This window comes from Glycine max, chromosome 10 (assembly GCF_000004515.6).
Source record: "Glycine max cultivar Williams 82 chromosome 10, Glycine_max_v4.0, whole genome shotgun sequence".
Taxonomy (NCBI): Eukaryota; Viridiplantae; Streptophyta; class Magnoliopsida; order Fabales; family Fabaceae; genus Glycine; species Glycine max.
Genome location: NC_038246.2, coordinates 44,940,405 through 44,966,061, shown reverse-complemented (window position 1 = coordinate 44,966,061; position 25,657 = coordinate 44,940,405). Strand labels below are relative to the sequence as shown.

At 32.6% G+C, this 25,657-nt stretch overlaps 1 protein-coding gene across 3 annotated transcripts; it reads right to left on the bottom strand.

The window, feature by feature from the left end:
- Positions 1 to 10,713: 10,713 nt before the first annotated feature.
- On the bottom strand, positions 10,714 to 24,316 carry LOC100790723 (exocyst complex component SEC5A). 3 transcript variants are annotated; one of them, XM_006589397.4, is made up of 21 exons: positions 23,723 to 24,316; positions 22,211 to 22,377; positions 21,969 to 22,060; positions 20,972 to 21,166; positions 20,626 to 20,753; positions 20,371 to 20,529; positions 19,975 to 20,085; positions 18,090 to 18,164; positions 17,629 to 17,766; positions 17,347 to 17,535; positions 16,839 to 16,982; positions 15,477 to 15,603; positions 15,190 to 15,400; positions 14,791 to 14,906; positions 14,407 to 14,638; positions 13,860 to 13,953; positions 13,039 to 13,116; positions 12,840 to 12,896; positions 12,007 to 12,156; positions 11,415 to 11,630; positions 10,714 to 11,152 (listed from the first exon to the last, which is right to left on the bottom strand). In XM_006589397.4, exons 1-21 carry the CDS (start codon positions 24,086 to 24,088, stop codon positions 10,934 to 10,936), a joined length of 3,264 nt encoding a protein of 1,087 aa, XP_006589460.1. In that variant the 5' UTR covers positions 24,089 to 24,316; the 3' UTR covers positions 10,714 to 10,933. The 3 variants fall into 3 exon arrangements, with proteins under 3 accessions (XP_006589460.1, XP_006589461.1, XP_040861823.1); XM_006589398.4 differs by having other exon boundaries at positions 22,211 to 22,394; positions 23,723 to 23,862; XM_041005889.1 differs by lacking the exons at positions 10,714 to 11,152; positions 11,415 to 11,630; positions 12,007 to 12,156 and having other exon boundaries at positions 12,845 to 12,896; positions 13,010 to 13,116.
- Between the last annotated feature and the right edge of the window lie 1,341 nt (positions 24,317 to 25,657).

Genomic DNA, 25,657 nt, shown 5'->3' with positions numbered 1-25,657 from the left:
GTGAAGTAAGAAAAAAAAAATTGGACATCAAAAAGTATTTTATGGCCTATTTTGTTTTTTATTTTTCAAAGGAAAAAGTGGAACTTCCGCACAAGCTAGAGTTAAACAACAACTTACATTTACTTTTCACTCAATTATACTAGACTTCTTATACACTTATGGCCTATTTGGAATAATGAAAATAAAATTATGAAATTTCAATTGAAGACAAAGTACAAGAAAAATAAAAAAAAAATTGTTTTCTAAAGTTTTTTTCCTTTTATTTTTTCTCCAATCAAGCAAGAAAATATTTGTTATCTGTATTTTTTTCCTTTCCTCCAAACACACCATTAAAGAAAAAAAGGAAGGAAAAAAAGTAATTAATACGATTAACAAATAGTAATATAATATGATGAAAAAGAGGCAAAAGAAAAATATCAAAAAAGGAGATACAAAGAAATTAAGAGATGTTAAGCAAATATTTCATTTGTGCGTGTAAAGTTGGTCTGCCTGCTCATTTTTTAAAAATCAATTGTAAAAGACAATAAAAAAAATTAGTATAAGATTTTGGATTTCTTTTTCATTATTATCTGAAAATAGCGTTGTGTTTAGGATCCAAACTTTTGTGTTAAGAGATAATCAATAAAAGTAGATGTTCTGCAACATTTTGTTGTTGCTGTTGTTGGTATTGGAGACAAAATAATATATATGGTTCAAAACTATTAGGTGGACAAGCGAAAGAAATAGTAATTAGAAAACGTTAATTAAATTATTTTTTAAAAAAAGTCAATCCATCCATTAGGGGTGGGTTACAATTTTTGGTCCACACGTACACCTTGGTAATAAAAGGACGAGAGAAATAAATATCATAGGCTTAAGCAAAGTAGAAAGAACAATTATGTCTCAATAGGTAATAACATATATTGAATGATTGCTAAAAGATGCAGAAAATGAAACACATTATTATTTAGTCTTCAAAACTTATTTCATTTTATTCTTTTTTTTGAACATGTCGATCAATATTCGTCAAGATCAAGTTATATATCCCGCGACAACGACGCGGTGAAAAAAGGAGTGGCTACAAGGCTTGCCATGCATGCATGGACAAGGTTTGCCACAACCAAGGGACCTACCTACAATGATATAAAGGAGCTAGGTTTGTACCAAATTCCTAATTTTCCTTCCTTTTTTATATCTAAAATACTACTTTTTAGAAGAAAAAAAGTTAGTACTTTTTTTTCTGCAATATATATTGGACCTGGTGAGTTGCCAATGATATTGCTGGCGTAGATGACTCACGTTCACGTTGTTGTGTGGTGTGGTAGAGAGGAGCTTTGTAAATGAAAGCTTGGCTATGGTAACTCCATGCATGCATGCATGTAGAGCTTGATCAAGGATTATATATAGCACGCCCCTGCACCCTTCACAGATAGGGGGGAGGTGGGGAAGAGCCGTGGAAATCATAAGACCAATGAGGCCTTTGTCTTAGTTCCTGGCCAATGAGACCTTTGCCTTAGGCCTTCAAGAGTTTCATTTTTTTTTAACATTTTTAATATTTTTTTGTCAATTTAAATTATTAAGTGATAAATTTTGTTAAGATATGATTTATTATTTGTATTCATTTTTTCATTAATAAGATTACATAATCTTAAGTTATGAATATAATGATTATTGTAAATCATTTATCTAAAAAGTCTGATGTTGATGATCTTGATTTATTTTCAGAATTGAAAGTATTAAGAGAATAAATTGACATACCAATAGAAGTATTGAGTTATATTAAAATTTTATATTCTTTTTTAAATGTTTACATTGCATATAGAATTTTATTGACAATTTTTGTAACAGTTGCTACTGCTGAAAGAAGTTTTTTAAAATTAAAATTGCTTAAATTATATCTAAAATCAACAATGTTACAAGATAGATTGAATGTGTTAGCTATTTTATTTATTGAAAGTAAAATGTTAGAATTGTTTGATTATAAAACTCTGATAAATAATTTTGTAACTAAAAAAACTAAAAAGTTAATATAAAAATTAATATTTTATATAATATACTAAGTTTTTTTAAAATTTGTGTAAAAAAAAGATCCATTTACTATTTTTGTCTTAAATCCCAAAATATTTATACACGACCCCCAAGGTGGGGTGAGGTTTGTAACTTGGAAGTGACACACTTTATATTGAGGATTAAAATATATAAAGATAAAAATAAAATCCTAAACTTCCCGGGCATAATAGAAGTACACAACTTCGAATGTTTGATGGTGGATTTTGCTTCAAGGACCATGAGTTGTCAAATATATAACGATGTGCGCATGCGCCCGCATGACTCTTCTTTCTCCTCATATATTTTGAAATTATATTTGATTGTGACTAATTTGAGTCACACTTTAATAAAAAAAATGCTTAAAAGAGTAAAAAAAATTCAGTATATACTCTATTTTCACTCACGAAATTTTAAAGTTAAGGTACCACTAAAGAAAATTGAATTCCTCGTTTAAAAGGAAATATGCTAGGTGAATATACTTATTTTGATGTGATTTCATTTTATTTTATTTTTACATTTGTTTGGAAAATAAACAAAAGAACTTATTTATTAATTTTAAAAAATGAATTGCTACCCGTTGCGATTCCAAAATCACATATATTTTATTAAGGAATTTATTTTAAAGGATTTGTTTTCCCCCCAAAGTATTTACCTTTTTTCTTTCTGCTTTTTCTCCACAACACTGTTTTGCTAATGTAACCTACTGTCGCATGACACGTTACCATCCATTTCGCTTCTTCTCGTTGCTGCATTGGGCTGTGACGGATCAAGTTCAATGAGTCAGAATGAGGACCCAATCATAGATAGAGTTAGAAAAAGACTTTCATTGAAACAGAATCGGCACGTGTCAAATGGCACGTGCTGCCCACTCGGTTCTTTTTCATTTTTTGTATTCTATTTTTTTATAGTAATAGGTTGATGCACAGCACAAACTCTGTTCCCTCCACTTGGTTTTGTTTTCTGTGTGATACGATGTGAGCTTCTCATTGGACCACACAACCCACTGAAAAAACTCAATTCTTATGGCCATCCACCAATCATTTGAGTTTTTCAATATAGTTAGGTACATTATCACCAGCCATTGACAATTTTCTTTGAACAGGTTATAATTTCGTTTTTTTAAAGAAAAAATGCAACTTTTTTTTTTATGGTAGTAAGTGTGTTGCTTTTTTATATAAAAAGATAATTTTGTATGAAGCCCAGTCATACTTTTAATGAAATGGATTATTATAATAGATACGTTGAACTTATAGTTTAAAATATTAAAATCTTAGACCAATTAAGTCCCTTAGTGAGTTAAAAGTGCTCAAGAATGGATAACTACAGGGTTTTTTTAGTTAATTCGATTAAACTTATTTATGAAGTAATTTTATAGTAAAGGAGATTTACACACGCATACCAATCAAAGGGAGGGCATTTGGTCCAGTGCCACTGACACTAACACATTATGCGATGAATCTTGAAACTAAGAATAAATAAAAGAGTAAATTATATTAGTATTTCTTGTGTTTTTTTTTTAAATTGCATTTAATATTTTTTATCTTATAAAAAATCCTTTAATTGTTTAATTCACATTACACTCGGACTATATCTCTCTTAAACATCATTTAATAATTTAACAAAAAATAAGTACATGTTAGTCACATAATTTTTAATAAAAATTTATGTCTAAAATATTCTCATCTTCCTCTTAATTCCATAAAAGACATAGTATTATTTTCAATCTTAAAATATTTTTACACTCTTCCTTTTTTTTTCTCTAATTGGACATGAATCCAACTTTTTGTTGGATGAACCCACATTGTTGGTAAGCATGTGTTAACACTCTTCCTTCTTCTTCTTCTTTTTAGTTCAATTTTTTGGTGCATGTTGGATCATTTGGTTGTTGCGTTTTTGTTGGACGTATTCCCAACAATGTCATTAATTGAATATGATCCTTTGTTTCAAATTTTAGTGTTTTCTCCTGCATTTGTGTTTTTAACTCCTTTCTTTGAAATATTTATTTTTTATGGCTAGGTGTTTGATATAATGTCTCAATCAAGAACTGCATATTCTTCAAGTGTTAACAATAATGAAGTAATAGTCAAATATTAAAAAAAATTGTTATTATCTTAAGAAAAATCCATTCATAGGGTCAATTGTTAATTTGTTATTGAGTATTTAACAAAGATGTTAGGATAATTTCGTCAGTTCACATATTTCAATTGACGCCAATTAATTAACGACGTTTACGGAAGGGGATAAAAGTAATTAAAAAAAAAGGAGGAGTATCAGATGCAATTTAAGAAAAACATAAGGGGTGCAAGTGTAATGAAGATGTTAGGATAATTTTATCTACTCATATATTTCAATTGGCATTAGTTAACGATGTTAACATAAGAAATGTAAGTATAATTTACTATAAATTTGTTGAGTATTGAATTAACGATGTTAACACAAGAGATGTAAGAGTAATTTATAACATTACATGGTTATTTAGTTACAAACTCATATGTATAATAAATTTGTTGAGTATTGAATTAATATTTTTTTTAAAATCTAGATTGACTAGAAAACTAATGATAAATTTACATACTACATCAGGCGTGCGTACTGCGCAATGTAAATCAATAAAAACATTAATCCATTAATCTTATCTAATTATAAATATCTACAAGTACTTTTTTAAAGACAAATAGTATCTCAATATTTGGATACTTATGAATTACATAAAATTACTGTAACGGTAAAGTTCTTTTTCTAGCTAATTAGTGCATCTATATTTTTAAAAGAGGAGGATCAAATTACTCTTAGTTAGAGTAACTTTAAAATAATTACTCATCTTATTCTTTTTTTATTTTCGTGAAATTATTTTACTTAATAAAAAATAAACATGTAAATTATTTGTTTTATCAAGCTTCCCTTATTTCCGGTCTTCCCATTTATAAAAGTAAAAATAATAGTTACAAATTACAATAAATATATATATATAATACATGTAACTATAGAATAATGTTACTCATTCATCTTAATCTCTTACAACTGGCTTTTATCACTTTATTCTCTATCTCTTTATCTTTTTTATCACTTCACATATCATATCTATCATTTTTTCTTTCTCTCTATCTCTCTTTCTCCACCTCTAAAATGGAGTGTATGTCTAACATTTTCCATAATCATAATAATATAAAAAAATGTAAATTATAAACTTAATATTGTACGTGATACAAATTAGCATTATACAAGTTTCAAATAAAGAAAAGTTATTTGTATCGGATTTTGCATTAAATAAAAATATAAAAATTTAAATTATTTCACTAAACTATACAAGTGTTTGAAAAATTATATTAATCAATAAGATATTTTTTCATTGTTGTGCTCCATAAGTAGGTATTGCGTAAATTTTTACGTGATGTTTTTCTTGTTAACTTTAAATAAAGCGTTGAACAAAAGAGTTGTACTGCCTATGTAGTTCTTCTACTTCTTCTTTTTTTAAACATAATTTATGTAGTTCTTTTGTTCTTAATAGAAAATATGTATGTTTTTAGTATTGTGTCGGCATCATCTTTTTACCAACTATTACTATTGCATGTACTTAGAATATAACGTGTCCTCAACACAACTAAAATGCTGCCTCATAATTCCTCAATACACATTGAATATACTGTGTCACGTTTTCTCCTTTTAAATTGCTCTATAAATTTGTCACTGCTCCTACTTGCGTCCATCCACGCGATAGCTTTCTAAAAGACTCCCATTAAATTTCATGTTTTATAAGAATTATGCCCATCACTGCTATCACGACACACGATCTCATATATGATTGCATTTAAAACAAATAAATAACTAGAGAAAGAAACAGTACCACTTGATATATATCACAGCTATCAGGGATTTGATGATATAGTTCCATACATTGTCATCATTTACACTGATAAAGTGTGCCAACAAGTCACACTCATAGTACCTCGTATCTTGATATAAATATATTTTGTGTGATAGAGGAAGCTCGGTACCAGAAACAAAAAAAAAAAATAGAGGAAACTACTATAAAACCCAAGAGTCATGGGTATCAAGAAACCCATTCTTCATTTTGAACAATAGAAGGTTTTTCGTGTAAATTATTTTCAACATTAGTTGAACTTTTCTATTTTTTGGGATTGTATGACTCTTGTGGCAACACTATGTGTGAGAACATGAAAACAACTAATAACAACTTAGATGAAGATTAAGCAAACAATAAATAAATCTATAAATATTTCTATTATCATTTTCTAAAATATTTTAGTTATCCCATTATTATCATGACTATCCTTGCCATCACCATGACGATCGCTAGCACCGTCACCATCATCAACGTTATTATGACTACTGTCATTACATCTACTGTCATGACCTTTATCGTTATCGTTATCATTGTCACCATCATGGTCACCGTTGCAACCACTATCATGATTGTTACGGTCACCACATTATCTTAAACCATGACCGTCATCATCTTCGTTGTCACCACCATCACAACAATGACGATGGTGGTGCTCATGGTGATGGTGATGAGTTAAGAATAATTGAGATACTGTATAATGTATTTTATGAATCTTTTAGAGATTTAATTATTATATTGAATTTTAATTTGAATTAATTTTAATTTGAAATAATAAACGAGATTCAAATATTTAAAATTTTAAATAAAAATTTAATATATCATCAAATCTCCAAAAATTAACCAAACAATAACACCAACAAACAAATCTATAAAGATCTCAATTATCACTCCCTAAAATATCTCAACTAAGCATCATTGTCATGATTGTCGCTACCACCACCATCACCATCATTGTAGCCACTATCATCGCCACCAACATCAACCACCACCACGTCCATGATCTTTGTCATCGTCACTATCACCACTATGACTACCGTTGTAGTCACTACCATGATTGTCGTTGTCATCATCACCGTTATCAACTACCACCACCTCCGTCGTCACAATTATCACCGTCATTGTGGCCATCATAAGGATGACAAATCAAATCTTTAAGATATTTGTCTTCTTGTTTAATAAATCTTTTTAAGAGATTTTACATTAAATAAACAACTGAGAATTAGATAGATAGATCATCATCTATTGATTCACTTATCCAAGTAGTATAGATTTAGATAATATATATATATAACAATACCATCACATGATAATCTTGGATGAAAGAATATTTTAACTCGAGTGTTTATGCATATTTTCAATTGCTTTAATTAAGCTATAACTTTATAATTATCTGAAATGTAACTTTAATGAAAATTTAGATTCTCATTAATTTGGCCATGTCATAAGAAAGAAAGACAATAAATAATTAAAATAGAACTTCCCGTTATTTGCTTAACATTCACTAATAATGGCAAGTTCTATTTTGATAATTTTATTTTCTTTCATAACAAATTTTTTTACTGCTATTTCATGACATGATATTGACATGTTAAAGTTTGGAAGAGCTAACTAGAATCCAAATATTGAAGTCTTGCTTATTTATGAATTTTAAAAAAGAAAAGATGCTTTTTAATTTAAAACAAATTACAATAATTATTTAATTTAAAAACAAAATTCTCAAAAGAATATTTTACTATTTTTTCATACAAAGAATATCATCTTTTGATATAAGAAAACATCGTCAAATCATTTTTTTTTAAGTTTAAACAAACGAATCATAGAGTATGTGTTCTACATTATTCTGATATAATGAAAATCCGCTACATCATTGCCGTTTATACGATTTTGTGTATTTAAATTAAGGACTAACCCCCCTCCCTTTTGTGTTGACCTAATTAAGGTGTGTGTATATATGCTTTTAATAACTATCACACCTCTTGTCAATCGTCTTTGGTGACAATCCCTGATTCTTCTTTTCATCTTTTCTCTGTCTTGAACTTTTTCTCTATTCTCTTTTATACTAGGTTTGTGTGTGTGTGAATGAATGGTAAGAACTTTTTAAAGTGGAGTTGATAATATTGTTGAAAACTTTGTCGACAATAAGAGGGCATTGTTCATGCAGATGAAGACATAGCAAGTGCTTAATGGGATAAGCTGTTTTTGCCGGGAAAGAGTGGTAGGTAGCCTTGCTTTTGGGACCTTTGATTCACGTTTTGTTCAATGAACATGACGTTTATTCGTGTCAAAAGGGAAAACACCCAAAGCGCACCGTACGTGTTGCATGATTATGTTAGGAAACTTTAACAACTCATGACTCCTATATCTCAACTTCCTTCTTATCACCAAATTGCTACAGAATCCTAAAAACGTGTTTAATTAATACTTTTACACCACATTATACTCTCTTCGATTTTTCTTATTATATTTGATCATATACGAACGTGGATGAAAACTCGTTGCTTAAAATTTTTCATCAGAGTAACCGTAAAGATCAGTAGATCACATTCTCTTCCCTTCATTTTTCCATCATGTTTTCTTCTGTTTCCGTTTTCTCCCTCCACCTCTCGAATATACCATGCGTTTGTGACCAAAGCAAAAAACGTTTTAATGGGTGATTTAGGAAAAGAAATGAGAAGTTCCCCTAAACCTCTCGATTGAGAGTTCTTTTAAATGAGTGACAATAATAGGAAATTATTATTATATAACCTCCAAACCTTCCTAAATAAATTATTGTGAAGACTTTTAAAGAAGCTATAATATAAAGACAAAAGTGTTCATAACATATTTTCTTAAGAAAAACTGCAAAATTATCAAACCATTAGCTAGAATTTATAAGTTTCAATAAATTTCAGTTAGTCGAATATATTAGGAAAAAAGTGCATCGCTAGCCTTTTTTTTAAAGTAATGAATTTCAAGGATTTTGAGCATCCAGACAAGAAAAAGAACTTGACATTCGTACTCTCAATCCCGAACATCAAGAAAAATTTGAATCGAATAAACTTACAATCGCGAGAATGCTCATACAGAAATATGAATATAAAAAACAATCATCCAATAATAATAATAATAATAATAATAATAATAATAATAATAATAATAATAATAATAATAATAATAACCTAGTCAAGCATCATCTTCGAATCAAGATTTTTTTTTCTCTAATATGTTTTTGTCCTTGATATATACCCATTTTTATCATTTAATCTTTAATAAATTTTTCTTTCGAATTCAATCCTTAATATTTAAAAAATTTTGTATGAAATTGTTGTTATCCATTGAAATTTTTTTATCTATTTACATAACGGTTAACCGATTACACAAGCATGTCACGTGTGATATCATATATAATCTTTATCAAAGTAAAACTTTACATAAAAAAATTTTTAAGTAAAAAACGACTCATATTATTCCTGTCACTATTGAAGTTTTGCCTCTTCACACATGATGAACCACCACCACCACAAAAACGTTTTAAAACTGAGAACCACACGAATTAAGATCTGAGTTTCATTGTGTTGTGATCAAAGTTTTGCCTCTTCGCACGCGACGATGCACCCGACATGGCCAGTGAGTCTTGGATTGCGGCAAATCAAACATGGAGGAGGGTACCAATGTCGGTGATGAACATGGATTGGAGTAATCCTCCTACGACTTTAACAAAAACACTACATACTCAATTTCTCATTCACAAATTATGTTTTCCCGATTTGCCCCTTGCTCCCTCTCTATTTCCTAATCTCCGCCACCCAACCAAAACCCCTAGTCGGTGCCAACCACACTTCAACAAGATTTTGCTTCCGATGATAAAAAAAAAGAAAATCCAGAATCCAACTTCAATTCTTTTCCTTTATTCATTATTTTTTAAAAAAATTTCATTTTTAGTTATTTTTCTGTGAAAAAAAGGAGAGGAAAGTGTACAATTTTACCATGGAACCCACCTCAGGCAAGCCCAGTTCTCTCCATAACCTTCTAATACGGTTTCTCCTCTTCGGAGTTTTGGTCATTGAAGTTTGTTTTGCTTACCTCATCACCATCGCCAACGAGTCCTACACAATCGGCGACTTCTGTTTTTTCTCTGTCGAAGACTCTTAGCCTTGTCATCATTGAAAAAAAAATTCTTGGAACCCTATTATTCTTTTTGTTTCATTTTAAGATAATTATAATCTAATTAACATATAATGTGACATCAACAAACACATCATCAACTTACATGTACGTTTATTTGGATATAACACCACACATGATATGACTGTGTGACCAGTTAACAGTCACATGAGTAGATAACATATTTCGACTAATGACAAGGACTTGACAAAAGTTTTAAAATATTATGAACCCGATTCAAAGGAAAAATTTATTAGAAACTAAATATAAAAAACGGTTATATATCAAGAACCAAAAACATATTTAAACCTTTTTTTTACAAGAATCCAAGAGTTATGTAATAATTCATGATTTCAGAAGAAAAAAACAATTCTAAACCTACATAATTATAAATTTACGGGAAAATATTATCAAGTGATAGAGTAGTTTTATGCTACTAGAACGGAAAATTATATGTGGATCGAAGACTCTGAACCAGATGTATAAATTAAGATTTCACAACATAACTATAGATTTGATCGATCAAATAAAAGGGCACCATTCTTTTTGGTTTGTTAATGCAAGGCTTTGCAAAGATGATGGATAAGCTACATTCATTTCTCACTTCATATCCTTGATTCACTGTAATGCATGCACATCCAAAGGCTCCAACAATTCAGCTAACAAAATAACTCGAATTTAAAACTCAAATGACAAAACTCACTGCACTTAAGGTTGGCATACATGAATGGGGACATATGTTCCAAAACTCATTATATGTGGTAATTGTCATCCACCTTTACAAAGAGATAACAGTGCAAAGAATGCAAATTTTCATTAACTACTAAACCAAAAATATACTACAATAAATACAATAGGCAAACAAACTAAAAGAATAAGGGAGCTAATTTATAACCATCAATGTCTATGCCGAGAGAAGCTTGAGGCTCCGGTATTGTAGGTACCTCTGTGGTTTCTGCTAGGAGAATCCATTGAGTTCCTGAAGGGAGAGTAGGCAGATTTGGCTGGTTCTGGCACAGAGTCCAAAGGAAAAGATTCCGCAAAGCATGCTGTGTTAATGCGTGTCCTCTCAAGCTCTGATTGAAGGAACTCGGAGCTGTACTGCTGTGCAAGAGACTGAAATACCCAAAATACAGCTTTAGATAGTAAATTTAACAACAGGATTCAACAGACAATGATTGGTATCAGAACCCATTTCACAACATAGAAAACCCACATCAAAATAAACCCCGTTCTCATATAGCAAAACAAGTCTATAGTATGTCACATCCAGCACAAACTAAGGAACCAAAATAATCACCAATTTATTCGGCATCCCTCAGCATTTAGACATACCACATGCGAAATGAGTAACAAACTACATTAACTATTTGCTTACAATGAGCTCATCAGGTGACACAGTTGTTCCTTGTTGCTTATCATCTGCAAGTGCATCTTCACTACCACGAGTTGGCCGACGATTGTGTCCTGGATTGTCAACAGCATCAGTCACACTCTCCGTGGCTTTTTCCAAAAGTAATCCTTGCAAAGACTTCAAGGAATCTCTTGCATCAGAAGTAAAATATGGATTTAATATGGTCTCGAAGTACTCAAGCTGCAAAGATACAAGTCGATTAATCAACAATCTAAGTTAAAAAAATTAGGCTCTTGGTCATCATGTATAAAATATATACTACAGGTAAAGGACATGAAACATAGAAGATAGAAGCATATTGTGTTTTTATCATATTATAGAAAAATAATGGCATAAAGAATATATATTTTGTCAGTTCCTTAATGTTCACCAGATCCCAGGGTACTAAAGGTGTTTTCTACACTATATATCTTTTTTTCTTTTCCAAATACACCCAAATCTAGGGGGAGCTGGGGAAGGTTACTCCTAAATCAAGGCATGCCAAGCTTCAGCGGGGGCTTAATGTGCCATATCTACTATCATCAAGGGCTTAATATGCCGCAGTACTAAGACTTACCTCAAGCATGAGCTGACAGAATCCATTTGTATCAAGTGCACTAAGATCTGTAGCTTCATTTTCATGAAAAATGCTGATAAATGTGTCAATCAAGCCTTCCACAAGAATGCCAAGCGTTTTATCCAAGAGAGGCTTAGCACCAGCAAAAACCTATGACAAAATATGATGAAACAATTATTTGTATAGTGCTGATCAGATATTGTTTAAACTGTAAACAAAAATGAGAAGTTTAAGAAGTTTCTAAAGCGGGGACTGCTTTGACTAAAATGCTCTATGCATCAGGTTCAGGTTCTTTATTCACACCTATGAATTATATATAGAAGTATGGCCTCTAAAGTCTAAACTGAGCTTACCCCGAAAGTTTAGCAAAGTATAATAATACCATTAGCACAAGGTCAACAAAAAGAATACGCAAGTCAAATGACCATAGAATTAACTTTCTGAACACAAAATATTCCTTCTTCAAAATATTTCTGAACACCTATGAATTATAGAAAATATCCTTCCTCATTAAGTCCTTCAAGACTTAGTCCTGATGTACATTGTCCAGCAATAACTGAAAATGGGTTGTGTAATTCGAGTGAAACTCAGGGAGGAGCATTTCCTTTAACTGGTTTGGTCCAGTGTAATAAACATAATATGGCTGTTATCTGATTCTACACGTTTGATATCTTGGTGGATAGGAAATTTTTTATCTCAAGATTTAATCGAAAATGTCAGTATTTTCATGGCCTTGGTGGTGCTCAGCACATGGTGTGTTATTAAAGTAGTCTATTTAGCAAAAAAGGAAGCAAATGTAGGATTCATAATCCCAAATGACATGCAATATTTACCTCTGCATGCACAGCTACCAATGTGTGCAGCAACTCTACTGCTGCATCCCGAACACCCTGGAAGAAACCAACATAAGATGGAACATCACATCAAAACATTATTTTCCAAAAGAAAAAAGTAAAACTCATTTTGAAGGAAAACAAACAAATACAAGAACTGTCATATTTACAATAAACATTATTGTCACTGGCTCCTCACTTTAACTGCAGGTGCTGCTCCCCACTGAATGCCAGAATGCAGCAGATAATTCATGGCAGCAGATCTGATCAAGTTTGCCTGATGAGAAAATGATAAATTGTCATGGTATTGAATAGTGAAAGCAGGTATACACAGTGCAATTTTTTCCAACAAGAGTATGGCCCAGTATTACTACTTACTACCGTCTTTCCTGATTTAGAATACCCAGTCTTTTTCAACCTGGAATCTAAATTCAAATGTTTTATAGTAATTTTAACATTCAATGTTCCAGCACATCTAACTCAGCTCAACATATACATTAAGATTTTTTTGTTGGAAACTAATCATTGAACATCTGCTATTAGCTGACCTGATATTTAGAACTTTGTATAACTTAAGAGCATATACTAATTTCTTCATTTATTTTCTTTCATTATTCATAGTCAACCGCTGAAACTTAGGCTGCATGAAGTACAGGCTGGTAGACTTGGAGGAAAGACGAGCATCTGATTACTAGCCATCAATACACAAAACCTTATAATTTATAGTGTATGATAATATGACTATACTTTGACATTTGAGAAACAAAGGACAATCTATTATTCTAAATGATGATTTTTCCAAAAACCAATCATGAAAAGTGTAAATTATTTCAGGTGATTCAGATAATCAAGAAAAGTTTATTTTTAGAAAAATTAACAAGTATAATGGTATTCACAATTCACAAACCAAAACATAATTAGATGCCCTTATAAGTTACAACTCTGATTACAGCCTCTATATTCATCTGCTTCCCACCCAGTTATTTTCTTGAAGGACAGGAACAATATTTTTCTCATTACCTTTGCAAAAGTATATTGTTCAAGGACCTTCGCTTCAAGCGCTGAGAAACTATTCACAAGATATTCTAAATCACTGTTCCCTTCATCCTTCCCCCTGAATTAAAGGCAAACCAAGAACCAGAATGCTCAAGTAAATACAAAGTCTGTAGGATAAAATATTTTCATAGAAAATTATAAGTAACTAGTCAGTCACAGAGACCTACAGGATCATTACAATAGAATAATTTGATTAGTTGAAATTTATTGCTAACCAAATTGACTCTTGATCTTAAAAACAAATTGAAATATATACATACCACCCTATTGAATGAATCATGACAAACAAATTATTGTGTAGACATCAAAAGACAGGAATAACTGATTAAGAAAAACCTAAGACAATTCTGATGTGAAGTCAAAAACCAGATGATAATTTTTTAGCAGGGTAAGGTAACAAGTTGCAGCTTAAGAAAATCTCACTCAACTTTAATAGCATGCATTCCTGATGAACTCCACAAAATTTTACCAGAACTTTTTATAAACTCAGGGAACAACAACGACAAAGTACCTGGAATGCTGCCAGATGTGTCTATATTTGTCATACAACTCACAAGAAAGTTCATTTTTGCAATATCCAATATTGCTTAGAACAATCAATAACTGTTGATGGGGATCAATAACACCTCCACGAAGACCAGAAGGTGCATTTTCCAATTCATGTGTATATCCATTTGGTAACTGGGAGCCCTCTTCGTCTGATCTATGTTGGCCAAGTTCAAATCCAATACGCTCTAAACTACCTACCAATTAAACAAAAGCTGATTTATAACTGAAACTTTATGTGCTTTACACGGTGACACCATTATGTCCTTTCACTATCTTTTATTTTCTTTAATTTCTTTTTTCTGGAAAAGCATGCTATTAGGTATAAGATAAACAAAATCCAACATACCAGCAAAATCCAGGAAGCAATTTAAAAATGCAAGTCTGACAGATTCTTGAATTTCTTGAAGTTGCATAAACATATCCTCTGACTTTGTTGCCTCATTCCTTAAGGACCGAAGCATCCTGAAGAGATCATTGAAATATTAACCCCAAATTTCAGAAAGAACCCAGACAATTGTAAATCAGGGGACAGGAATTCTCATCCAAATTAAGATCTTGAAATTTTTCCTTGTAGGTTCATGACATATACAGAAACACTAAACTTCACTACAAAGATAGAGAACTAAAAAAATAAAAATAAGATGATAAACTATGAGGAAAATTTCAAGTATGCCCCCAAATAAGACTCAAGAAATGAGTTTTTAAAAATTAAACACAAGTTTTGATGCAAATTATTTAGACTTACGAATTGATTTGATCCATTGCTGAGGCTACAACTGAACGGAATGTTAAAGGCAAGAATGAGATTGCATATGGGGATTTGTTCCTTTCAAGAATTGAAACAATAACCCATGTCACATCCTTTGAAACCTCTTCAACCGATGCCCGCATCCAAGAGCAAAGCCTCAGTATGTAAATCTTTATAATCTCTGATTGCAGAGTTCGGATAGATGCAACTGGAACAAAGAGAAAGACATGCACTCAGAGAAACTTAATATATGACAATAACTTTTATATTTGAAGAACTGATACCAGCAATCGGAGGAGCAGCTTCCTTCAATTCCAAAGTTGCACATGCTTTAGATATATCTTCTATGGCCTCACTCATGTAGAATTGGAGGACATTTGATTCCTCTAGATCATGAAAAATGCTAGTAACCTGCACCAATGGGAGGCTGGCTATCAGGGGGCATGCAAAACCAATAGGAAAAAGAGAAAACCATGACGCACACTTGTCAAATCAACCATGTGCAATATACACTTCTCTAAATACTAGATTAATTTTTTACATGCAGGTAGCCCCATTATTTTATGTTTATATATATAAAAAAAAAGGCTTCCAGATATGAAAAGTAGGACTCCAGAGAGAAGGGTGGGTGGGGGATACAAGCCAGATCTTGAAAAATAAAATGTTAAAACATATATATGACTCCAGGACAATCAAGACTGATAGCAATAACTGAAAACTTTGTTATAGCCTAATAGCACAAGAATGACAGAGAGGGTCAAAGAAAGTGTTATCCAGACCATAAGACAAAGGCACTTCTGACATACCTCTGGTAAGAGGCTCTCAACATTCTATTTTATGTGGGAAAAAAATGCACTCTTTGTTCACATCTATAGCTGGACAGAAGAACAGATAAATCTGGTAGGCACCAGAATTTGAATATGAATAAAATAGTATTTATATTGAAATATAGCTCAAAACAGAAAAAGTCGTCTATTACAATGTAGAATTGAGGAGAATTTTAAGAAAAGAAAACCTATGAATGGAGCAGAGCTCCCTTGCTGAATGGTAAATAGGAAAAACAAACCCAGACACCCCCTTCCTGAGGAAGAACTTCTTCTCAGCCTGGCTACAATAACCTTCCTTCAAGAATGACCCAGCCCCTTTTCGGTTTCTCCCCCTCCCCACTCTCTTCTATCATTCGGCATGATTCTCTTATCTTCCTCTCTGCTCTCCTTGCAAGCTGTCCATTCCATTATGCCCACCTATCTTCCTTTCCACTTCAGCTAGTGCAACTTGTAGCACTTGATTCTTTCTGCTCTCATACACAAGCAGGCCTTGTTTCTGAGGCCCATTTGTCCTTTCATCTTCTATTCCCCCACCCCCTCTTTTCCCTGTCCTATATACCTTCATTATGGACCTATTAAGATCTAACCATGAAAATTGCAAAAACATTTCTAACCCAAATCTCCAAATTCACATGATGTCAAATCAGAGACCAAACTAAATAAGTATAAAAGTAAAAAATAAAAGGCGATTGAAAATAATATATAGCACTTAAGAGAAAAAATCAGAAAATTAATTTTCCGTACATATTATAAAGAGATTGCAAAGTCAGAAAATATATATTTACATAGGAGAAAGGGTCATGTGAACACAATAATTACCTTGACTCCATACAGTGATATTGTGCTGCATATCATTGCAGCAACTTCATCAAGAGAATGGCTTGAGTATTTCCCATCTCCAGCTTTTTCTTCAATTTTATTTGCAGAACTGTTGGAATTTGAATCAGTGGGAACTTGGGAAGACTGGAAAAACAAAAAAGGGCACCACAAATATATAGCACATGTAATTATGTTTGAAGTTTAAGAAAATAAACAACACTAACATAAAATATATAGAATGGTAAAATACAAAAAACAAGACCATAACTGCATTTCCAGAAGTATCTTATGGAATCTAGATTACCGAAGAAGAGAAATTAAAAACTTGAAAGAAGAAACAGAGAAAAAAGAAAAGATTTCAGATATTCAGTAACTCAGAATGAAAAAAAAATTATAAATAATTCAAGCACACACACACACACACACACACACACACACACACATATATATATATATATACACACACCAAATAATAATACCTTAGTAAAAGCAAAAAAAATAATAATACCTTGGCAAATTTTCCACTGAAAACAGAGAGTGCAACCTTCCAGAAGGCTGGTATATAATGGATGATTACAGCAGTTAATCTGTGGATATACCTTCCTCTTAAACCATCAACCTCTTCACCAGTTAGATCTGATGGATGAGACTGGACCGCAGGATAGGTATTACCAATAGGAGAGTTGTTGATATCTGACTGACAATAGTTACAAAAATACTATTAAAAAAACTTGCACCAAAATTTTAACCTAGCTTAATGACATTACATGACCATAAACTTTACACCTACAGATTCATTCATATCTTCTTGAATCTGCCTCCATCTGGCATCAGAAAGAGCCCTTTCGCGCAACTCATTATGCAAATTTTCCATTCTGGCCTCATGGTCTAAAGTACACTTCTCAAGCAGACCACAAATTCTCTGATTCTGTGAAGGAAACAAACCAAATGGACTCAACAATTTGGCCATCCCAATGGAAGTGAAAATGGCAAGTTCTAAAAACAATCAAAGCTTGAAGGGTGAAAAATTAAAAGTGTAAAAAAACTTGGGGGCAAGTAGGTACAAATCAACATGAAACTTGGTCATCATAAATAACAGGTCTACGACTACCAACAGCAACATTCTAGCAATTGACATTTTATCCTTACTCCTCAATATTGTTCACTATATAGTCAAAACAACTTCAGCAGTAAATATGAACTAAATGGCAAATATTTCAAACATACTAGCATGAACAGGAATTTTTGTACCTGAATATTCAAATAATGCCACACTGGATCTGACTCCGGCTCCAAATCCAACAGTAACCTCACAGTATTCTCAAGCTACATGAAGAACAAGCAAGTGTTATAATCACCCTAGCAACCAGAGAAACAAGATCGCTGCAATCCATCTCTAACTTAATCACCATATTATTAACATAATAAATATCACCAGTCCATGATGCTGTCAGTATAGGTAGGTTTTACTAGTGTCCATGCAAACAACAAAATTATAAGGATTACAATGCTCATAACTGTTTTCTCTTCTATGTGATTTAGAACACCACAATGTCACATAAAATATTGACAAGAACCCATATAACAGCTTAAAGTATTCTTCAACAAGTACAGAACAGGAAAGTCCTTTACATTAGCACTTTTTGAGGTCTTCATTTTGTGGACATGACCTGTTGATAGACCTATGTGACTTATTTTGATGAGTTTTTTTGCAGTTCCAGAGGCCAAGGTATCTTCAAAAGCGTAAAAGTAAAAACACACAGGAAGTAAGAAAACAAAGAATGCAGCAAGGCTATCAAAAGTTTCTTTAGAACCTGGAGATGGCAACTACTTTGAAACTGTGAAGCAGGTCTACAACAGACACCAAACACGACCAATGTGAAAAACTCAAATAAAAATAGATGTACACAACATGGCAAGAGATTACAGATCTAAATTAATAATCAATATTTTCATATTCGCTTTTAATCCAATGAAAAAATATCAGTATGTTCTTGTATATTCATCTTAAATCTATAATGATGAGCCTCACAAGAATATTAAGAGACATTATTTTATAATGTAAGCACTTATGATTTGTTTAGATGAGTGAAATTGGGAGAAAAGAAATATGAGAGAGAAATTGAAAGGATGTAAATAGAAGGAAAACAGAGTAGAAAAAAGGTATTGATTGGATAGATATAGAAATAAAGACGAAGTAAAAAAAAAATCCCATTACTTATTTGGATGAATGAAAAAGTGTGGAGAGAAATAAACATAGTGGAAAAAACTTTTTATACTAATTAAAAAAAATATTAACTTAAAGATGTGATTTTTTATTAAAAAGAAAAAAAAAAAACAGGAAAGGTGTCCAAGCTTCATAGATTGAAAGCCATGGGCAGGAACAACAAAGAGCAACTTAAAGAATAAGTAGCCTCACTGGTCTATCACATAAGCAATATGTTTTTATTTAATTTAATCATGTTGCAGCATTGATATGGTTTTTTTGAAAAGTCAATCCAATAAACTATACCAGTGTTAGTCCATATGAAATGCAATTTCTTAACATGGTTGCACAAATGTTTGAACCTGGTATCTCCTGCAAACTACCCAAAGGCCTTGTCACTAGCCCACTACCAGTGGCATGCCCAAGATGATGTGCTTCAATAAACATTAAAATACCATGTTAAAATAGAACGAAGGAGATCAAATGGCAAGGCTTCAGCCTTCAAGCCTACATCAATATGCATTCTGCAAGCAAACATCAAATCTCCTTATTTGTGCCTTTTTTCTTAATCTCTTAGAATGTGGGTTTGGACCTAACTTAACTCCAAAAGTTAGCTCATAGGGTGAGGGTTGTCATCCACTTATATACTCTATCTTGGCACTATCTCTAGCCAATGTAGAACTTGAGTTTTTCCCAACATCAAAAAATTAATGAAATTTCATTCTAAATTGGCTTAAAACACTACTAACTCATGCAATATTATGTATCAGTAACTGCTAAGCAAGATGCAGAGCAATCATAACACCACAACTCCACGAGTCAGCACAAAGATACTGCATACTGAAATGCAACCTTGTTTACAGCCCAATGCTTCTTTGCAATTAATTTCATTCCAACATAGCAGGTAAATTGAAGAAATTAAAAACTTACGTTTGTTGGATCTATTTGTGGATCTTCCATAGACTTGAAAAGCATAGTCTTGAAGTCATTCATCACTTTCTCAACCTCTTCAAGAACACGTTTTAGGATACCTACCTGAATCTGAATTGAGACCATAAGAATAGTCAAGTTCAGTAAGTAAAAGAGCATGATAAAGCTGATGGTTAGAGTAACCAGAAAATTCACAAACATGTTATGCCCCTAAATCAGTAAATGCTTGAATGGATGCAATTCTTATTCTTATATTAGTACAAGGACGGATGTACTTGAGACCAAAATTCATGAGCATGTATACTAGAATTTCAAGAAACCTCGAAATTAAACTTGTTTACCAATCAAACAAGGGGCACCTAAAGAAAAATCTAAATCAATATAAAAGTTTTATACATGGGAGGGCAGAACAATCGATTTGGCCTTCTTGTACTCCCTGACTGCCAAATCATATTCACCCTTGCTAATGCTGCCTCGGATAGTACTTGGTAGGTTGAAAAGTGTTCGAAACCTCTGTAGCATACCTTGGACAGTCCTAATTTTTTCTGCTTGAGCCTACACAATTCATAGAAGTCGTGAATAAAATTATTTTGAAATCTAGAATAGCAGCCACAACAAAATCTAGAATAAAGACTTCAGCCACCAGCCCACCTGTCTCTCAAATAAAGGCTTCAAGGCACGATTAGCCTGCAAACTAACATCCTGAATAATATTAAACAAATGGGAAGTCCCAGACCCTTCAGGGTCATCCTCAATTTGTCTTAACTTTGACTCAATATCTGGAAATTAAAAAAGAAATTTTTCACATCAAAATAAAAGAAATTCTTGGGAATTGACACGCTTAAACTTTATTTTTTTACCAAAATGCTTGGACAACCAATGAGAAAGAAAGAGTAAGAGCTTGAGCATGATAGGAATACCAGTCACCCAAGACTAAAAGATTACTTTTGTATGGTTAACTAGGGTTTTGAATATCGTGCAAAAATAAAGTCCATACCATCAATTGTTGTTTTGCAAGAGACAAAGCAATCAAAGTTGTCCTTAACCAACTGCTTTCTCTGCTCAGTACGACTTTTGAAATCAGTTTTCAAAGCAAGTGCACCAGCCTCCAGATCGGCAGCACTGGTATTACTGTGTATCCGTGATAAGAACATCTTTGCATCGAAGTTCTCCGAAAAATACAGCAATTTTTCTGTATAAGGGAATAAAAAATGCTGTCAGCCTCATGAACACTTAAAGAAGAAGCATGTGAATGAAAGCCAAAAGGAGAGTTAAGAAGAAGAAATCTGTTACAAATTTTCCAATCAATCTAAACAATATTTGGTATGGTCATACTTGTGTGTAATTATAATTTCGCTACATTTGTAAAGTAGAACTCAATTGATAACATGTCCATTTATAGCCACACTCTTATAACCATTATTTGGTATGGTAATACTTGTGTGCAATTACAATTTCGCTATTATTTTCATGGAGATTAGCATCCACATTTTTTTGTTTTTGATATAGAAGAAATAGCATCCACATCATGACAAACTGACACAAGTGAGACAAGCAACAGAAAGTTTAGAGATGATAGCATAAAATTCTGTTTCAAAACTTGCTTCTGAACTTTAAATGGAAAGGGAGAATTCAAGAGTCAGATAGTAGGAATGGGAAAACGAATGTTCTTTTTAGAAACTTCACAGAAAGAGGGAATGGTCATTCCCTCCAAAAATGAATGCAATCCTCATTCCATTCCTTCAGACATGCCAAATGATTACACATTATTAAACCAGAAACAGGAGGGAGAGAGAGAGAGACAATCACACATAGAACATCTTGTAACATTATTAACTTGATAGTAAGAGTGCTTCCTGGGTATTTCTTTTCTCTTAATCAAATCTTGTTACAAGAAGACATTATTTGCAAAAAAAAAACAAAAAGAGAACTATAAAGATTGACTTTAGTAAAGTAATTTTTGTACATAACATCTATCAAATAAAAATAATTACCACGTAAGTTGCCATCCTGAATATCCTTGTCAGTCTTGGGAGAACTATGTGCAGACTCAGTGATCAACCTTAGCGTTCTGTTGTCTATGATCCTGCCAAATGCCAATACCAGTAAATGTCAAGGATTAATCCCTCAGAACTGAAGAAACATGGAAATAACACCAGCAATAGAGCCAAAGACTAACATAACAGAGGGAAACAGTGCAAAAGCAATGTAAGATAACCATCAAAATGAACTTTACCCCAACCCCAGTGGATCAACACATTCCATGCCACGAGGGAATGACTGTAGGTAGGTAAGCCCCTTTCTACCCACTGCAGAACCTTCTTTTTCAAATTTTGAAGCCACAAATTTTTGAGGTGCAGGTGCTGATCTTGTTTCCCTCATTTCACGAACCCTACGAGCAAGCTGTCAAAGAAGCCCAACTACATTAAATTAAACAGAATTTCATAAGTACTTCATATAATAAACAGGATTTCATTTAATTTCATAGAACATCAACAAAACATCAAAATTCCAAACTTCCCAGCTTATGATGAATAGCATATTCCAAAAAAGTCCATAGTATATTTACAATAATAAAAAAAACTATAAACAACACAAAAAGAAAGGAACAAAAAACAGAGATGACAAGCCAAATGTAGCCCATAAAACATAAGATGCCTACAAATCTAATCTCTTTTAACTTAACAGCGCACACAGCCCTCCAAGAACTCATTCAATTTAAGGCAGGTATTTCAACCTAGTTACAATGTGGACATCAATAATAGGATCTACGATGTTATTACGTTATATTTGAATGGCTGAAAGAGAGCAAACCAAAATGCAATGGAACACGATAGTCATTAAAGAACCCCTTAAAAGAAGGGAATTAACAAAGACATTAGTTCCCCCGTTTCAAGTATACAATTACAATATACATCCGGATCTAATATTGGAACACGCATGTTGCAAAAACACAAGGAAAGTGATAAAACAATCAAAAGTGAAACTACAATACTTCACAAACTGTTCCTCAACTTTGTTTTTGAAATAATCATGTTGTGCTGAAGGCGGTCTAGGTGGGCGACCGCCCAGGCACCATGTTTAGAGGGATATTAAATTAAAAGAAAAATTTATATAATTTTAAAATTATATAAAGGTTATTATAAAAATAAAATAATTTTCAATAGATTTCCTCCAATTGGGAAACAATGAGTAAAACAAAAAATGAAAAAGGATAAAATTTAAATGATTTCGAGGGTATAATTTTTTCAGTTCGCCCAGGGCACCAAAAATCTCAGAGCCGGCCCTGTTTTGGTTACTGAACCAGTCCAAGAGTAAGGATAAATTAGCATTTATATTGCCTATGAGTAGGGTTCTCTGTTTCCGCTGCTGAATCTATTAGTTTTCTCTGACTATTGCATGCATAGCTCAGTAACTTCTCTTGCTACAAATGTATGACAGGTTCTTTGTATTTGCGTCTCATATCATTCAATCAATCAATTTCAGAGTTTTCTATGGTCTATGGATCTTCTTCTTTGAGACATGTTTCCGTATCAGCCTTCTCTACTACCATCTCAGATTCCTAAGATTCTCCTCGTACATTCGTGAAGATTAATTAATAAATCCAGAACATAGCATTACATCCTATCGAAATCATAGGGTTTAGGTCGGAGAGAAATAAGAATACTAACTATTCAATAGCATAAAATTGAAAATTGATTCGGTGCGTCTAAAATGCAAAGCACTGACACATGCGATTATCGCGTACCTCAGCCTCGTCAACGTGCTTCCAGCGACTAGGCTCCTCGCCGTCCCAGGTGCGATCGTCTTCGCGCACCGGTCTTCCGGCTGCGGCAGCTTTGGTCCTGGAGGCGGCAACCGGATCTTGGACGTTGTCCTCGTCGCCGCTAGAGATGCTGAGCATCTCGATTTCGGAATCGTCGTCGTCGTCGGCGACTCTGCCTTTGCCCTGCGACTGTTTCGGCGGAGGAGCGGGTTTCTTCAGCGGCTGGACGTAGTTTGCCACCGGCTTTCGGGAATTGGAGGAGGATTTGCCGCCGTAGTTGACATCTCGCTGCGCTTGCTCCTTCAGCGCCATCTGGAGGAGCTCGTCTTCGTCGCTGTCGCTCGACATCGTCGCGGTTCCGTGTGAAGGGAAAAAAGAGAGTGGGTGTGATTTTAGATCTGAGGGAGAAACGGTGTATGTGTTCCTCGTGGAAGGAGAAGACGGAAACGGAAAGAAAAATATGGAGTTCAAAGGAGAATCTTCCAATCTCAATTTATTTTTGCTGGAATTTCTCTTTTTCTTTTTTACTCAATTAAAGACCATATGTCATATCTATCGAAATTTATTATGTTTATTTTCATCATATTGCTTATTTCTATTTTCTTTATAATTCAAATATATTTTTTATCTAATTCTATAGCTTACAAAAATATTAAATGTACTCATAATCTCATAATAGTTTGATTGTTACTCCTAAATATATCATACAAGAGATCTCAATAAAGATTCTCATCTGAATCAGTGTTAATCCAAAAACTAGTGAGATTAAAGCAATTTTTTAGATTTTTTTACATTAAATAATGGAGCTATATGTTAGACATTTTATTACTGATATATCTGATTAATTTAAATTTTAATTATCTTGTATCAATCCTTATTTAGATTTTCAATAAATATCAATCATCAACAAAATTAAAATTAATAAATCTTTCACAACAATTATGACATTGTAAAAAAAATTAAGTTGAATTACTCCTATAATCCTATAATGGTACAGAGCTGATTGGAGTACTTTTCCCATCAACGACTACAGCAGGATCCACCAGTATCACGATCAGCGAGAGGAGTGAATGGCCTCATCATATACATGCATTCATTGTTTCTGTTAAAAAAATACATAACGTCTTTAATAGTGGCTGACGTGATGTTAAGGTGTGTTGCACTTTAAGTTTTAAGTCTATATACTTACATTATTTTTTACCTTTTGATCTCTTTATATTTTATTCCTTAAACATAAAAACTACTCATTTTAATCCTTATATTTTATGTTTTAGACTCTATCAAACACATTTTTCCTTTCTTCTTTCTCCACTTTTTCTTCTCCCCTTTTTGTTTCCTTCTTTTTTTCTCATCCACACAATAACACCTTCCTCCTTTTATTGTGTGGGTTCTTACCCTTGATTGGAGAGTATCAAATTAAGTTGCAGAGTTTAGGCGACGCACTTCTTGGACAAGATGACTAGATGAGATAGTTTGCAAGTAACGAATTGTGTTGGCACTCCTTGCGACTACAGGACTTGTCGCATTGTTTTAATCTTGAATCTTGATGCATAAAATGGATACACGATGTTAAAGAACCAAATGCTTGCAGAAATAAGTCGCATATTGTATGGTTTTAATTAATCATTTTAGTCTTTGCATCAAACACTCGGGCATGTGTCCCATGTAAGTTCATTGACTCTCACACTACTTTTGGATAGAAAATTTTAACTAAGAAAAGTAATTTATTAGAGAATTTGAATTTTTGTAATTTAGAAAGAATTTAAAATTTTGAAATTTTAAAACAGAATTTTAAACAACTAAAAATCTGGAATTTCAATTTCCTTCTAAAAGGTGAGAAATTGAAATTCTCTTCTTCAAGAAACACCCAGGAGAACACGTATAACTAGTACATCAATCATATCTTCTCTTTATTTT

Coding starts and splice junctions, on each gene's coding strand:
- LOC100790723 (XM_006589397.4), bottom strand. CDS start 24,088: ATGTCGAGCGACAGCGACGAAGACGAGCTCCTCCAGATGGCGCTGAAG. Junction 20,086..20,370: donor CGATTGTTCTGCCCTCCCAT/GTATAAAACTTT, acceptor GTCTCAATTCAG/ATTCAGGTAGGTATCCTAAA. Junction 14,639..14,790: donor TTGCTTCCTGGATTTTGCTG/GTATGTTGGATT, acceptor TTTAATTGGTAG/GTAGTTTAGAGCGTATTGGA.